This window comes from Sciurus carolinensis, chromosome 7 (assembly GCF_902686445.1).
Source record: "Sciurus carolinensis chromosome 7, mSciCar1.2, whole genome shotgun sequence".
Classification (NCBI taxonomy): Eukaryota; Metazoa; Chordata; class Mammalia; order Rodentia; family Sciuridae; genus Sciurus; species Sciurus carolinensis.
The window spans coordinates 104,056,926-104,071,814 of NC_062219.1; the positions used below are offsets into that span (position 1 = coordinate 104,056,926).

The 14,889-nt window shown below is 36.0% G+C and overlaps 1 protein-coding gene across 12 annotated transcripts in view; it reads left to right on the forward strand.

The window, feature by feature from the left end:
* The window catches only part of Pkhd1 (PKHD1 ciliary IPT domain containing fibrocystin/polyductin), a 463,263-nt gene that overhangs the window by 230,032 nt on the left and 218,342 nt on the right, over window positions 1–14,889 (forward strand). For all 12 annotated transcript variants that reach the window (XR_007109414.1, XR_007109413.1, XR_007109415.1 and 9 more), the window contains 2 exons: window positions 962–1,027; window positions 13,666–13,794. Coding sequence is in view for 9 of the 12 variants with exons in the window: in XM_047557741.1 (XP_047413697.1) it covers window positions 962–1,027; window positions 13,666–13,794 (195 nt within the window). In the remaining 3 variants the exon portion in view is untranslated. The remainder of the gene's footprint in view (window positions 1–961; window positions 1,028–13,665; window positions 13,795–14,889) is intronic.

Sequence of the window (14,889 nt, forward strand, 5' to 3'; positions counted from 1 at the left end):
TCTGAAGCTTATGCTTTGTGATGAAAAAGAATGATTTCTGGTCTATCCCATCTGTGATGGAAGAAAGGGTTTAGGGTCCCAGGGAAATAAAAATGGAGAGCAGGGGTTTGACCAAGACCCTGAGGCTGCAGCCTGGCTCAGCACTGGGTCCTCCATTGGTGGGCGTTGCTGGCTTACCTGACATCTGATAAGGCAGAAAGGTAATTAACCAATAAGAGACAAGGTGTTACCAGAAAAATGGAGTTCGTGCACCTGATTACTAATTAATCAGGCGTGAGAGCACCTTGTAGATGCATTCACTATTTAATTATAGCAGCCTCTCTTGGCAAAGGAGCATATGTTCCCAGCTTAATCTACTGGTTTATACTGACATCAAATTGTCATTATCAGAAAGAATCAGGCCTTTTGATTATTTCCACTAATTTATTGAACACTTAAAATTAATGAACCCCAGGTCTTTTAAATGTGCTCGGTTGGTTTGGAAGATGGGAGGAGAAAGGGGGTGGGGGAAAATCTTCATTAAAAGGGCAATTTGTTTGGATAAAGGTAAAGCAAATACATTTCATGGGTGATCTGAATTATATTGGCAAAAAACACATGAATTCTGAAAAGTGAGCCTACAAAGTGATGGAAAGAAAATAGGATATGGGGAAATGACCTGCTGAACACCATTGGCTCCTAGGAGCATATGGCTAAAGGTCCCCCCATCCCTCTACTATTTATATGCCAGTTCTCTTGGAGAAACTCATTGTAATTAAGCTAAATCAAATGAAAGCAATCAAAATCAAATGTTAGAAATCAATTGTTAGGTTAACTAACAAGGACTTCATTTTTTTTTTTTTTATTTTGAAAATTTAGTTAGACTGGGAAGCATATATAAAGCTATCGTTCTCACAAATGAATTTCTTTGATATTAAGATGATCCTTGTGTGACATCCATGTTATGGCTTTTTATATTCAGTTGCAGGTGAAGGTCAAGTTCAAGTGATTCTCCTGGTGAAAGAAAATGTGCCCCCAACTATTTCAGGTGAGTATCAACTCACTGAATGGAAGGGCCTGATACAGAACCATGTCCTTGGTAGTTCCACAAATTCCTCCTCAATGTATTTATAAACAAGAAGTATCAGTCCTAGTGTGTTTATGCCTGACAACTCTCTATTGTATTACCCTATAACTAAAATATGTGTCTGCATGTCAAAGAAAGATATAAGAGTGCATTTATTTGTCAAAACAATGGAAAGTAAGAATTAAAACATGTAAATAAGCACATTTCATAAATTATGGACCATATGTGCACACAGGACTCCAGATCTACAGATGGGCCATTAGGCCCCCTCCAAATGGAAAGAAAAATTCAGAATATCTCTAAACTTTAATTGTTCCTGGTAATTTCAGGAAATAAGGGTAAACAACTCCCCCCCAAAAGTCAGATGGTTCTGTGAAATCTTTCTAACTCAAAAAAGCCAAATTCTCACAATTTGGATGTCCTATAACTACCGTCTAATGTATTTCATGGTTTGTTTTTGTTTACCCTGAGTCAGTTTAACACTTCGTTTGCAGGAGGGATAAATCTTTTCAAAGGTGGAGTTTTCCTTTGATTTTCAGTGTCATTTTGTGCTATGTCAGAACAGAGCCCATATGTTATTCAGAAAATGATCTAATTCCTTTATTTAAATTAATAAGGCATAGATACTGGACTAAAACTATGAACTAAAAGAATTAATGGTTTCTAGTCCATGTTTTTGGACTGTGAAGGGTATAAATCAAGATTGTTTTCCTAACAGTTTCTGAGCTTCTATTGTTCTTTATTCTCTATGCCCTCTGTTTTTAATCTCTCTTTTCCTTTAGCTGACTCAAAATGTCCTGTTTATTGAATGCCTCTGTATGAGGTATGGGGGATTCAATGATGGACAAGATGGAATTGTCTTTGACTTCATGGGGTCTTATTGTCACTTGCAGATGGATATCAAACAAGTGACTAATTTCCTTAAGATAACTGTTACCAGGGGGAAAGTACTCTATAACTCTTATCTCTCTGGAAGTTCTGTATTCAAATTTCCTAAGAGATTTAATGGATTGGCTGAGCCCCTACTTTGAAGAGGCCATATGTTGGACAAGTGCTCATGAGAACACCAGACTCCCGATAGGTGACTTTTTCTGGTTCAGCCAGCTGTAGTCAGGGTGGCATGTCATGTAGTACCTCCTATGATGACTTGTATATTAAGGACTCTGGGAAAGGACAGCTTGGGTGGACAGCATCTGAGGCTTTTCAGAAAGGGGTAAGTTTAACTGGGAGATGTTTCGCTTTGTCAGAGGCAACACACTGGGTAAATAGGAAGCTGATGCTTCATAGAGTAGGTTTTTATTTTTTTAAGGTACTGGGGATTAAACCCAGGGTCTCATGCATGCCAGGTAAGCTGTCTCCCATGGAACTATCCCCCTAGCCCAAGTAGTAGAATTTTAACAAGGAAAGGGACCCTATAGGCATTCCCATTCAATATGTTTTACTACACAGGGGATATGGAAGTTTGGAAATTAAACAGTTTCCATAGTCACATCTTAGTCAGTGGTTGAGTTTAGTAAGAACTCACATGGCCCACCTGTTCTTTTTGCTATACCATGTAGTCTCTGATGTGTTTAAATGATTTTTTTGGACACATACTAACTTATGAATTAAACTTAAGTTCTAGTTTAATTAGAACTAGAATATTATCATTCATAAGGAAAAAATTCAAATAATATGGTTCTAAGACACTGCCTGATTCCTATGGTGTAGGAATATATGTGCTATTCACATGGTGTAGGAATTCATATGGTGTGGGAATTATATGTGCTATTGCCAAAATTTAAATATGGTAATAAATTTTGTTTAGTGAAGGAAGAGTTCTATGCAAAACAATAAAATTATTGCATTATCAACAACCCTTTGCCACAAACAAAAATGGAATAAATAATGCAGTTCTATATGTCAACCCTTTAAATTATTTAATATAGGTATATAATACAAATGAAATATTTGGGAGAAATATTTTGCAGAGAAAGCCTTTCAGTTCACTCAATCAATTGAGGACCTCTTCTGTGTACAAAATTTGCTGTCATTGTGAGGACATTGTGGACAAGAAAATTCAGGGGCAGCAGAAACTAGGGTACATATTGGCCAATGTCAGGGAGAGGCAGAGAAGATGGTGGTGGTGGTGTAAGCTGCTGTATGAAAGCTTAGTGGGTTTGGGATGAGAACAGATGTTAATTTGACTTAAGATGGTATCCATGTTTTCAAAGAGCCTAATGTAGGTCTTTGGTGCTTCTCTAACATGGTAGCTTTACTGGTTTCCTCTCAATGTTCCCAGTATTACATAAAAGACAGGAGAAAAGAGGATGAGTGAAGCAATTCCCTCTTCACTTTGGGGGATGATGAAGCTATTTCTGAAGAGCCTGTAACTCCACCACATTGTCAGTCAGGGAAGGCTAATTGCAAATAATGTCCATAAGCACATGAGAACATCATAAGTCTCTTCCTAAAGTTTGCCAACCCTTTCCCATAGACCTAAGTTTGCATCCTTTCCTCTGGTTTCTGAGAATCCGGTGGCCCCTTTCTTGTTTATAGTCAATCTATCCTTTCCAGAATCTTCTGAACTTTACCCCATCAGTTAACGACTGTGTCCTATCTGGTTGTTTTCTGTTTGCTAGTTCCTTCTGCTCAATGCCTCCCAATTAAAAAACAAACACCCCTTGCCAAAATAATTGTGGAAAATAAATCCTCCTTAGTTGATATCTCTTCTGCAAGCTTCTCAAAAGGCTAGCATCCCTTTGATGCAGAGCCACAAAAAGTGGGGAAAGTAAAGGCATGGTTGGCAATATTTGACTTCCATGCCAAGTTTGAGACCATCTCCAATTTGGCTGCTTTTGAGTGACAAACTTTTATGGGGAAGCAGAGTGAGACTTCATTATAAATGTTGGTCCCGACCAAAGTTTGTAGACTTCAGTTTCAAAATAAGTCTAATTGATCAGAGATTGGAAACTCTGATTGGAAACTGAGAGTCTAAAATCTTCAGTGAGCTTTTGGGTTGATCTGACCCAATATCATTCCTTCCTTACCTCCAGTGCATTCCACAGTTCACTGCAATATGGTTTCCTCCTCCCCCATTCCATGGGACCACTCTTGTCTTGATCACCCAAGCCCTGATGCTAAATTTAATGGTCATTTCTAATCCCCTCTCTAACCAGAACTTTTCTGTTAACAAGATCACTTCTGCCCTCTGGACTTGCTCTTTCTTAGGCATCTAAGGAAAGATAAGCACTGTATCTCTGATTAATGCTTCTTTAGCTCTTGTTGGCTTCTTTTTCTCTCTCTAGCATTCAATATCAAAAATAGTCATATGAGGTTGAAGCATGGTATTAACTTTTTAGAAACCTAGTTATCCAACAAGGATGTTTTAATCTTGAGGCAGGATGGTATGTAAAGTGGTCAAATTTGTACTTAACATTCTCTGGTTAAAATAGCTACCTGAAGAACAGGTTTGTTCAATTAAAAATAGTTTCATTCTTCCTGTAAACTTGAGTAAAAATAGCAAAAGTGAGGAAGGTTTGTTCCACCATCTGGGATATAAAACTGAAGTAACCAAGGATATTTGAGACTTGGCATGGAATTTCAAAGAACCTAGCCATTGCCTCTTTAAAATATCACTAAAAATGCATCAGAACCATCCTGTCTGACCCTTGCGGTGCTAGTTAGTGGCCACCCTAGGAGTTTCCCTTATCAGATTCCCACTTGGATATTCAGTTGTAACACTGAGAAAAAGGGAAAACTTGGAGAAGATTTAGGAAGGTATTAGAGGGTAGATGTTCATGAAACATTTAAAAACCTCTTTCTATCAACACCAGAAATAGTAGAAGACAGGAAATAATTTAAATCAGAGCTGAAATCAATTAAACTGAAACAAAAGAAACAATTGAAAACATTGACTAAACAAAAAGTTGATTCTTTGGAAAAAATCAATAGAAATGATAAACCCCTAGCCACAATAATGAAGAGAAAAAGAGAGAAAACCCAAATTACTAAAATACATGATGTAAAAGGAAATATCACAATGGACACAACTGAGTGCAGAAGATAATTAGAAACTATTTTGAAAATTTATATTCCAATAAAATAGAAAATATTGAAGACATCAACAAATTTATAGAGACATATGACCTACCTAAACTGAATCAGGAAGTCATATATGATTTAAATACCACAATTTCAAGTAATGAAACAGAAAATGCCATCAAAAGCCTACCAAATAAGAAAAGTCCAGGACCAGATGGATTCTCAGCAGAGTTCTATCAGATTGTCCAAGAAGAATTAACATTAATCCTCCTCAAATTAATCCATGAAACAGAAAAGGAGGGAACCCTTCTAAACTCATTCTATGAGGCTCATGTCCAAAACCAGATGAAGATACATCAAGGAAAGAGAACTTCAGACCAGTATCCCTGATGAACATAGATACAAAAATTCTTACCAAAATCTGACAAATCACATACAAAAACATACTAAAACAATAGTACACTATGATCAATTGGGGTTAATCTCAGGGATGCAGGGTTGGTTCAACATATGGAAATCAATAAACATAATTCATCATATCAACAGATGTAAAAACAAGAATCATATGACCTCAATAAATGCAGAAAAAGCATTTGACAAAATACAGCACCCCTTCATGTTCAAAACACTAGAAAAACTAGGGACAGTAGGAACACAGCTCAATATTGTAAAGTCATATATGCTAAACCCAAGGCCAAGATCATTCTAAAGGGGGAAAAATTGGAAGCATTCCCTCCAAAAATGGGACAAGACAAGGATGCCCTCTTTCACCACTTTTATTCAACATTGTCCTTGAAATTCTAACCAGAACAATTAGACAAAAAAAAAAAAAAAAAAAAAAAAAAAAAAAAGAAAGAAATAGAAAAAGAAGAGCTCAAATTATCTCAATTTGCCCATGACATGATCCTATATTTAGAAGACCCAAAAATCTCCACCAGAAAATTTCTGGAACTTATAAACAAATTCAGCAAAGTAGCAGGGTATGAAATCAATATCCATAAAATCAAATACATTTCTATACACAAGCGATGAATCCACTGCAAGAGAACTTAAGAAAACCCCATTCACAGTAGCCTCAAAAAATAAAATAAAGTACTTGGGAATCAATCTAACAAAAGAGGTGAAAGACCTCTACAATGAGAACTACAGAACACTAAAGAAAGAAATTGAAGAAAACCTTAGAAGCTGGAAAAACCTCTCATGCTCCTGAATAGGCAGAACTAATATTGTCAAAATGGCCATACTACCAAAAGTATTATAAAAATTTAATGCAATTTCTATTAAAATCCCAATGACATTCTTCATAGAACTAGAGAAAAGCAGTCATGAATTTCATTTGGAAAAATAAGAGACCCAAAATAGTCAAAGAAATCCTTAGCAAGAAAAGTGAGCAGGAGGCATCACAATACCAGACCTCAAACTACCACAGAGCTATAGTAACAAAAACAGTATGGCATTGGCACCAAAACAGACATGTAGACCAATGGCACAAAATAGAGGACACAGAGACAAACCCTCATAAATAGTTATCTCATACTAGACAAAGGTGCCAAAAACATTCACTGGAGAAAGGATAGGATAGCCTGTTCAACAAATGGTGCTGGGAAAAATGGAAAGCCACATGTAGCAAAATGAAATTCGACCTTTATCTCTCACCCTGTATGAAACTCTATTCAAAGTGGATCAAAGACTTAGGCACTAGAACAGAGATCCTGTACCTACTAGAAGAAAAAGTAGGCCCAAATCTTCACCACATTGGCCTAGGATCTGACTTCATTAACAAGATCCCTAAAGCACAAGAAGTAAAATCAAGAATTAATAAATGGAATGAATTCAAACTAAAATGCTTCTTCTCAGCAAAAGAAAGAATCAATAATGTGAAGAGAAAGTCTACATAATGGGAGAAGAGCTTTACCACGTGCACCTCAGATAAAGCATTAAACTCTAGGATATATAAAGAACTCAAAAAACACCAAAAAACCAAATAACCCAATCAATAAATGGTCTGAGGATTCACACAGACATATCACAGAATAAGAAATACGATTGATCAACAAATATATGAAAAAATGTTCAACATCTGTAGCAATTAGAGAAATGCAAATCAAAACTACTCTAAGATTTCATCTCACTGCAATCTGAACGGCAATTATCAAGAATACAAACAATAAAGGTTGGCGAGGTTGTGGGGAAAAAGGTACACTCATACAATGCTGGTGGGGTTGTAAATTGGTGCAGCCACTCTGGAAAGCAGTATGGAGTTCCTCAGAAAACTTGGAATGGAACCACCGTTTGACCCAATTATCCCACTCCTCGGTTTACAGCCAAAGGACCTAAAATCGGTATACTGCAGTGACTCAGTCACATTAATGTTTACACCAGCTCAACTCATGATAACTAAACTATGGAATCAACCTAGGTGTCCTTCAACAGATGAATAGATAAAGAAAATGTGAATATTACTCAGCTTTAAAGAAGAATGAAATTATGGCATTTGCTGGTAAATGGATGGAGTTGGAGAATATCATGCTAAGTGAAATAAACCAGTCCCCAAAAAACAAAGGCCAAATGTTTCCTCTGATATGCAGATGCTAATTCACAATAAGGGGGGTGGTGCTAGGGAAGAATAGAGTTACTTTATATTAGGTACAGGGGAATGAAGGGAGAGAGGGGTATGGGGGTAGGAAGGATGGTAGAGTGAAACAGACATTAACTCATGTACTTATGTGAATGCATGACTGATGTGATCCTACAAAATGTACAATCAGGAAAATTAAAAATTACACTCCACTTATGTATGATTTATCAAAATGTATAAATGCATTGTGCTATCATGCATAACTAATTAGAACAAAAAGTTAATAAAAAAGAAAGCTTAAAAATAAACACATGTATACATGATTCAATTAAGAAAGAAAAGAATATAAGAATAATAGTAAATATCAATAAACCAAATAAAAGAAAAATAGTAATAATGAAAATGAATTGAAAGCAAAAGACAAGTACACAAGTTAGGGTCTGAGAAAAGAGTTATTACTTTCTTTATTCCTTTTTAGTCACAGATAGACAATTTAAAAACCCTTAAAAAGCATAATGAGTTAATTATTTTAATAAATGGAAAATATTCTAGGAAGACATATATTATGAAAATTGATGCAAAATACAAACAATACCTTAAAAATCTAATAATAATGAAAAATCTAACATAAAGACCTACACATACAAAGTTTATTAGTCTTAACTAGTTTCATAAGTGAGTTCTCTTCCAAATATTTATGGAATATTTGAAATGTTAACATTTAGGTCAGTTAATGTCAATTAAACTGTTTTGGAGTACAGAAATAAGATAGAAATCTTGTTAAATCATTCTAAACTGAGAATGATTCTGATACCAAAACCCAAAAACAAATAAAAATTAAAATGTTTGTATTGTATATGTAAATACTGTCTCATAGGGTTTCAGTTCCCATGTTTAGAATTTTGTTAAATTTTTTTTAACATCTGGAGATTAGGAAATGCAGAACACAGAACATAAATGAAATAAAAAAAAAAAAACAAAACCCAAAAACCTCTTTCAGAGTGAGGCCAAGACATTTTACCATGGTTTGTGGTGTACTTTGTGGTAATTATATTGCCTATGATTTCTGCTTGGCCACAGTCTCCATATTTTTAACTTATCCTGATGTTCTAATTAGACTATGGCTACTGGAGAATTGGGTGCTGGCAGAAAATAATAACTGAATGTTCCTTATGGTTCTGACAATAGGCATTTTTCTCCTTTTGCTTTGCAATCCTCTGGAGCAACTGTAATCATGCTCAGAGATAAAATACAACCTCTGGGTAGATGATGCCAAAAATCTCTCTCTTCCTGACTCAAAGCTCTCTCCCATCTTTCTGATTCAGGTTTATAAACTGCTTGCTATATTTTTCTCCCTGGAGACCTCATACGTATTCCAGACACTGTATGGACAATTCATATCGAAGTTGATACAGTTCATCAACTTCTATTTTAATGGTCTGGAAATTCTTGGTCCCCTGGACTTCATTACCCTTTGCACTCTGACCTCTGATCTTTTCTCCAGCTTCAGCATTTACCTCCTGCTAGTTCTGTGGTTTAGCAACACTAAGCCTCTATAGTTCCCTGACTTGATCTCTCATTTCTTGTCTTTGCTTATGTGCACCCCTCCATCTATGGTGCAACCTCTTTCCCATACCTTTACCACGACCTCTTTTTTACCTGTACAACTTCTTTTTCTTTATTTCCTGCAGTTCTAGGGATTGAACAGGGCTTCACACATGCTAGGCAAATGTTCTGCTCCTGAGCTATATCCCTTTGGTTTTATTTTATTTTGAGACCCGGTCTTGCTAAATTGCACAGATTGGCCTTGAACTTCCTGCCTCAGCCTCCTGAGTAGCTGGGATTACAGGTGTGTGCCACCATGCCTGGCTACCTGTACAGCTTCTAAGTCCTTTGAAATATTGCTCAGTTACTAATAGCTCCTTCAGGAAGCTTCTTCTAACCAAGTCTTGCTTCCTTCCTTTGTGAGGCACTATTAAAGAGAACACCTCAGTGTGTATGCATGTTTTGATTCTCCCACTATTTAATGACAAGACATTATTAACTTCTCAGCAGCAAGGGGGGTATTTTATTCCTTTTCATACACTTTTTGGGCAGTTCTAATAAAAAGGGTGCTCGTTATTTATACTTGCAAATTTAGGCCATAACAGGTGGGATTCCCTCCACCCATCAAAAGAGGAGGCCTTTTCATCTTTCTTTTTGCAAACAGTCTTTCTGTCCCTTGTACTCTGTCCTAGTGATCACATCCTAGAAGAGAACAAGTGGATACAGTTTAGTGTGTTGTTGTACATGGTGCAATATTGGAAGTCACTGTTGGAAATTTTTACATTCACATTTGGATTCTTTGATAGGGATGCCAATGGAATGGTTGAAATGTCATTTTGTCATCAGAGGCAGAATCAATGAGAAACAGCCGGGACATATGATCTGTGTGTAAATTACTGCCTGAGAAGTGCCTGGATCTCTATCCTGCCACTGACATGTAGGAGATCATGTAGGAGCCTTGAGGAGATCATACTGGCTCAGTCATGTACTAAGGAATTTTCCATGAAGATAATCAGGATTGTCGGCAGATACACATAGAGAGATAGATTATACCACATTAATTACAATTTAAAGGAAAGCGGAAAGAGCCTAATTGTCAGACAACAGTGATTAAGTGAATTATGGATTTTTTTTTTTTCTTTTTTCATTGGGGTTTGAACCCAGGGGTGCTCTGCCACTGAGCTACATCCCCAGTCCTTTTAATTGTTTTTAAATTTTGAGATAGGGTCTCACTAAGTTGCTGAGTCTGGCCTCAAACTTGTGATCCTTCTGCCTCAGTCTCAAGATGCTGGGATTACAGGTGTGTACCACTGCACCTGGCACATTATGGATTTTTATATGATAGGATATTATGTAACTACTAAAATTATGTCCACAAGGAATTTTAAAGACATTAGAAAATGCAAAGGAAAAATGGCTAAACAAAAATGAATATGCTGTCATTCAACTATATAACTATACTGAGAAACTCTGGAAGGAAACAAATAAAGGGTCGATGGCAGTCATCACTATGAGGTGACATTATAGGTAATTATTATCTTTTCATTATTGGCATTTTCCAAATAATCTGTGATAAGCACATGTAATATTTATAATAAATCAAAATAAAAATGTTTAAAAAGATTGGAATATATTTTTCCCAGAAATGGAGACAATCAAAAGGATTGAGTAATTACTTTCTAAGGTGACAAATGTTTTTATAGAATTTTATAAAGTATCAATATCCCTGATGAACAGGAATGCAAACATTTTTAATAAAACTCTGGCAAATTGCATACAAAAGCACACTAAAGATTGGGGGCTCAGTTGTACAGCACTTGCCCAGCGTGTGTGAGGCACAGGGTCTGATTCTTGGCACCACATAAAAAATAAATAAAGATATTGTGCCCATGGTTGCTTCAACATACAGAAATCAGTGAATGTAATTCATCACATCAATAGACATATGGGCAAGAATCAAATGATTATCTCAATAGATGCAGAAAAAGCATATGATGAAATACAGCTTCGATTCATGTTCAAAACATTAGAAAAACTAGGGATAGTAGAAAAATACCTCATTACTGTAAAAGCCATATATGCTAAACCCAAGGCCACCATCACTCTAAATGTAGAAAAACCGAAAGCATTCCCTCTAAAAAATAGAACAAGACATGGATGCCCCCTTTTACTGATTCTGTTCAACATAGTCCTTGAAACTCTGGTCAGAGAACTTAAGCAAAAAAAAAAAAAAAAAAAAAAAAAAAAAAAAAGAAAAAAGAAAAAAGAAAGAAAGAAAGAAAGAAATTAAAGGGACACAAATAGGAAAAGTAGAGCTCAAAGTATCCCTATTTATCCACAACATGATCCTGTACTTAGGAGACCCAAAAATCTCCACCAGAAAATTTCTGGAACTCATAAATTTAACAAAGTAGCAGGATATAAAATTAACACCCATAAATCCATGGTATTTCTATATTCCAATGATGAATTAGCTGAAAGAGAAATTAGGAAAACTATCCCATTCACAATAGCATCAAAATAACAACAACAACAAAACTCTGGGACTCAATCTAAAAAAAGACATGAAAGACCTCTACAATGAGAACTACAGAACACTAAAGAAAGAAATTAAAGAAGACCTTAGAAGATGGAAAGATCTCCCTTGTTCTTGGATAGGCAGAATTAATATCGCCAAAATGACCATGCTACCAAAAGTGGTATACAGATTTAATGCAATTCCTATTAAAAATTCCAATGATGTTCTTCATAGAAATAGGAAAAGCAGTCATAAAATTCTTTTGGGAAACAAAGAGACCCAGAATAGCCAAAGTAATCTTTGGGAGAAAAGTGATGCAGGGGACATCACAATACCAGACCTCAAACTATACTACAGAGCTATAGTAATAAAAACAGCATGGTATTGGCACCAGAGCAGGCAAGAAGACCCAGGGAACAGAATAGAAGACACAGAGACAAGCCCAAATAAATACAATTATCTCATACTAGACAAAGGTGCCATAAACATACATTGGAGAAAAGATAGTCTCTTCAAAAAATGGTGCTGGGAAAACTGCAGCAGAATGTGAACCCCTATCTCTTACCCTGAACAAAACTCAACTCAAAGTGAATCAAAGACCTAGGCATTAGATGAGAAACAATACATCAACTAGAAGAAAAAGGAGGCCCCAAACCCTGTCATGTCAGCTTAGGAGCCAAATTCCTCAACAAGACTCCTAAAGTACAAGAAGTAAAATGAAGAATCAATAAATGGAGTGGTATCAAATTCAAAAACTTCTTCACAGCAAAGGAAAAAACCAAGAATGTGAAGGGAGAGCCTACAGAGTGGGAGAAAATCTTTGCCACATTGCAAAGGTGCAAATCTTTGCACCTCAGAGCATTAATCTGCAGGATACATAAAGAACTCCAAAACCTTAACACCAAAAAAACAAATAACCTAATCAATAAATGGGCAAAGGAACTGAACAGACACTTCACATTTCTTCACAGAGGAAGAAATACAACTGATCAACAAATATATGAAAAAATGTTCAACATCTCTAGCAATTAGGAAAATTCAAGTTAAAACTACACTGAGATTTCATCTCACTCCAATCAAAATGGCAACAGTCAAGAAAATACAATAACACTGAATGTTGTTGAGAATGTGGGGAAAAGAGTACACTCATACATTGCTGGTGGGAATGCTAATTGAGGCAACCACTCTGGAAAGCAGTACGGAGATTCTTCAGAAAACTTGGAATGGATTAACCCAGTTATCCCATTCCTTGGTATGTACCCAAAGGACTTAAAATCAGCATGCTACAGAGATGCAGACACATCAATGTTTATAGCAGCTCAGGTCACAATAGTTAAGCTATGGAATCAGCCTAGGTGACCTTCAACAGATGAACAGATAAAGAAAATGTGGGATATGTATACACAATGGAATATTACTCAGCCATAACAAATGAAATTATGACATTAGCCAGAAAATGGATGGATTTCTTGTCCTAAGTGAAATAAACCATTCCCCCATAAAACAAAGCTTAATGTTCTCTCTGATATGTAGATGGTAATACACAATGTTGGGGGAGGGGTAGAAGTTCAGTGGATTAGACAAAAGGGAATGATGGGAAGTGGGGGAATTGGAACAGAAAAGAGAGAAGAATGAATAACTTTTTTATGTTCACATATGAATAAAACATAGTGAGTTGACACATCACAACACACAAAAGAATGGGATCCTAATTGAAATAAGATGTACTCCATGTTCACATACATATATCAAAATATACTGTACTGTCATGTATAACTAAAAAGAACAAATTAAAAGAATCTTATAAAGTTTTATAGAGCAGCTACTTTGGGAAGTGAAAATACCCCCAGATTCCTAAAATAAGGATAGAATTTGGAAGTTTTGTAGTGAATCTGATTTTCATAGTTACCTGTGTTTTTCTCCTTCATTTTCTAGCTTCCACCTCTGCACCGGAATCAGCTTTAAAATGGTCAGTTCCTGAAACATGGCAAGACATTGAAGAGGACTGGGGAGGACACAACCATACCATACCAGGCCCTGGGGATGACGTCCTCATTTTACCCAGTGAGTGAGATGGCCCATGAGATTAATTACAGACAGACTGAGCCAAGTCAACGTGATTGGGGATTATGTTTTACTTATGGTTTACAACACAGCAAAGAAAGTAGGAATGAATAATCACTGTTTACAGTCCTCTTTGAGTTGATATGAGACGAGTCTCACTGTCCAGTGAAATCGAGAGCAGATAGTCTGGATTATGTGTATTAAAAGTAGAACAAATGATCATCGTGCAAAAGAAAGGCTAATTTGCTAGTTGGATCACTCACTAATATGTCAGAGGACAAATTTACAGCTTCTGATAGTCTTAAGTCGGAAAGACACAAGGAGGAATGGAAGAGAACAACTTATATATGCCTCCTCATTTTTTGCCTTTGTGAATTTTTACATACAGGACTCATGACTTCTCATAATTACAGGGAATAAATAGATGAATAAAATAGAAAACTATCTATCTGTTCATCTATCCATACATTCATGTGTTCCTCCATTGCCCATTGTCTCCCACATACACAGGTACAGGAGAAAGACAATTCCTAAGACAAACAGAAACACACACCCTGATTTAGAACATTCTTTTTCCTTAAAAGAAAGCTCAGGATAGTTCCAGAAAATCTCCTGAGCCTGAGAAGGAAATGTTTTTCATAGAATAATTATATTTCCTCCAAAAGACCTAATTTCATTTATGGTTTAATTTGAACCTCTTAAGGTAATAGGAATTAAAAGAAGATAAGTAATGGAAGAATATTTGGCCATCTGTGAAGTAATAATAATGTCAAACCCTGAGCACTAATAATGTACCAGAAACTGTACTCTGTGTACTAAATTAACCCTTACCAAGATCTTGTAAGGGAAATAATATTACAATTTGCATTTCTTCAAACAGAGATACAGAGGCCCAGGGCAGTTAAGTAACCTATTCAAAGTCACACAACTTGTGATGCAGCAGAGTGAGGGATTTGAACTCAAGCAGTCTGATTCCAAGTCTTTATTCTGAAGCAATAAAGTATTTTGTCTTTCTAAAAGGACCGAAGGTAAAATAAAATGAAATAGTTATGTTGTTTATTTGCAATAGCAGAATGAAGGCAGAATAAAACAAAA